This window comes from Suricata suricatta, chromosome 16, assembly GCF_006229205.1.
Source record: "Suricata suricatta isolate VVHF042 chromosome 16, meerkat_22Aug2017_6uvM2_HiC, whole genome shotgun sequence".
Taxonomy (NCBI): Eukaryota; Metazoa; Chordata; class Mammalia; order Carnivora; family Herpestidae; genus Suricata; species Suricata suricatta.
In genome coordinates, this window is record NC_043715.1 from 12,422,700 (window position 1) to 12,424,317 (window position 1,618).

Genomic DNA, 1,618 nt, shown 5'->3' on the forward strand with positions numbered 1-1,618 from the left:
AGACAACAGGAAGCCTTGGGCTCGCCCCAGATGCACCTGCTTCTACCTGCTTAGGTTTGGCGCACCTCGGTATGTGGAGGGGAGGGCACTCCCACCCCACACCCACCGCCAGCAGGGGCTGGACTCCGGGTGGCGGGGGGGGGGGGGCACTGCACCAGGATGGCATCTCCTCTGGCAACAGAGAGTCAAAGCCAATCGCCCTGGACTGCCCCCATCCAAGTAGACGTGCTGGAAGCCCCACCCTGGCTCTCTCCAACCTTATTTTGGCTTTGCTCCAGAATCTGGAGAAAAAAACAGCTGCCCCCTGGCTTTGGGGAAGCCAATTTGGCCCTCCTTCTCCTGCCATGGGCCCGCCAGGCCACTGCGAGGACCCCTGTCCCTCAGGCACTCTTGGACACCCTGTACCGTCCACCCTGTCCCCACACAGTCCTTGTCCAGTCAGCTCTATTTTATTATGTCCATAAAATAACCCCCCACACCTCTATGCAACTCCAGCCCCTATCTCCAAAGGTGGCCGAAACTGTGACCAAAGTGCCACCCGAGTTAAAGTCTCAATGTGCCCAGACGAGGACCACACATCTGACCCTCAGGCCTCTGGACTCCTTCCCTGCCCCTCAACCCTGGCCGCACCTCCCACAGGAGGGCAAGCTAGGACGGTAAGCCACCTCAGGGCCCCCGGCATCCTCTGTGCAGGTCCCCTGGGCCCGTGGGGCTCCTTCCTCCCCAGCAGGCTGTGCCTCCCAACTTCAGTGTGCCCCCCACCTGCTGCTCGCTGGAGCTTCTCAGTCAAATCTGACACTGCAGCCGATTGGGTGCCTGGCCCCTCCACACACAGCCCGCCTCCCTGCTTGAGAGGAGCCTGGGGCAGGGGCGGAGAAGGGAGAGGAAGGAGAGGGGCCTGGTAGAGGGCAGTGGGGGCCCGCATTCAGGAGAAGCCCCGGGCACGACTGAGGGGAGAAGCGGAGTCAGGTCAGCTAAGCTGTGGCACTGCGGCCCAGGCCGGGCCCCTGGAGATGTGGAAAAGGCAGGGCCTGTGGAAGAGGAGGGGCAGAGCAGGTGAGAAACGTATAAAACAGGCTCCACATCCAGTTCAAGGCCTGCAAGCTCAGAGCTGGCGAGCTCTGTTCAAGAAGTCACTTCCTGTTTAAATGTGGAAATCCAACGTGAGTGTCTCTTTCCATCAAGTGGCTTTTCCTTGCATGACTTAAAAAAATGAAAAACCGAAAGCTTGCCTGGCTCTGCTCTTCCCTCGCTGTTGCCTGTGCTCTGAGCAGCCGCAGTTCACCAGCCGGGCAGGGAGGCGGCACCATCACACGATGCGGGGCGCCGACCTGTCGTTGGTGACGGTCCTGCGGAGCCGCACCCCGCGCCGGATGGCCACCAGCATGTCTTCGGCCGGGGGGTCGCCGGAGGCGGCCGGGGGCGGGCTGGGCGTCTCCGCGGCTGGGGTGGCGGTCAGGGCCGTGGGAAAGGGGAACTGGCCCTCGCCCAGCGCGTGGGCGCCGGCCACCAGTTCCCCGAGCTTCTCCACCAGGCTGTGCCGGTTGGCGGCCAGCTGCTGCTGCTCGGCGTCGTCCTCCAGCCCGGGGTAGCTGGCTGCCTCGGGGGCCGGGCTGGC

The 1,618-nt window shown here is 63.5% G+C and overlaps 1 protein-coding gene across 1 annotated transcript in view; it reads right to left on the minus strand.

Annotated features, from left to right (window-relative positions):
- Positions 1-433: 433 nt before the first annotated feature.
- The window catches only part of MTSS2 (MTSS I-BAR domain containing 2), a 19,792-nt gene continuing 18,607 nt past the window's right edge, over positions 434-1,618 (minus strand). The window contains exon 16 of the mRNA XM_029924226.1: positions 434-1,613. Coding sequence (XP_029780086.1) covers positions 1,310-1,613 — 304 coding nt within the window. The 3' untranslated portion in view covers positions 434-1,309. The remainder of the gene's footprint in view (positions 1,614-1,618) is intronic.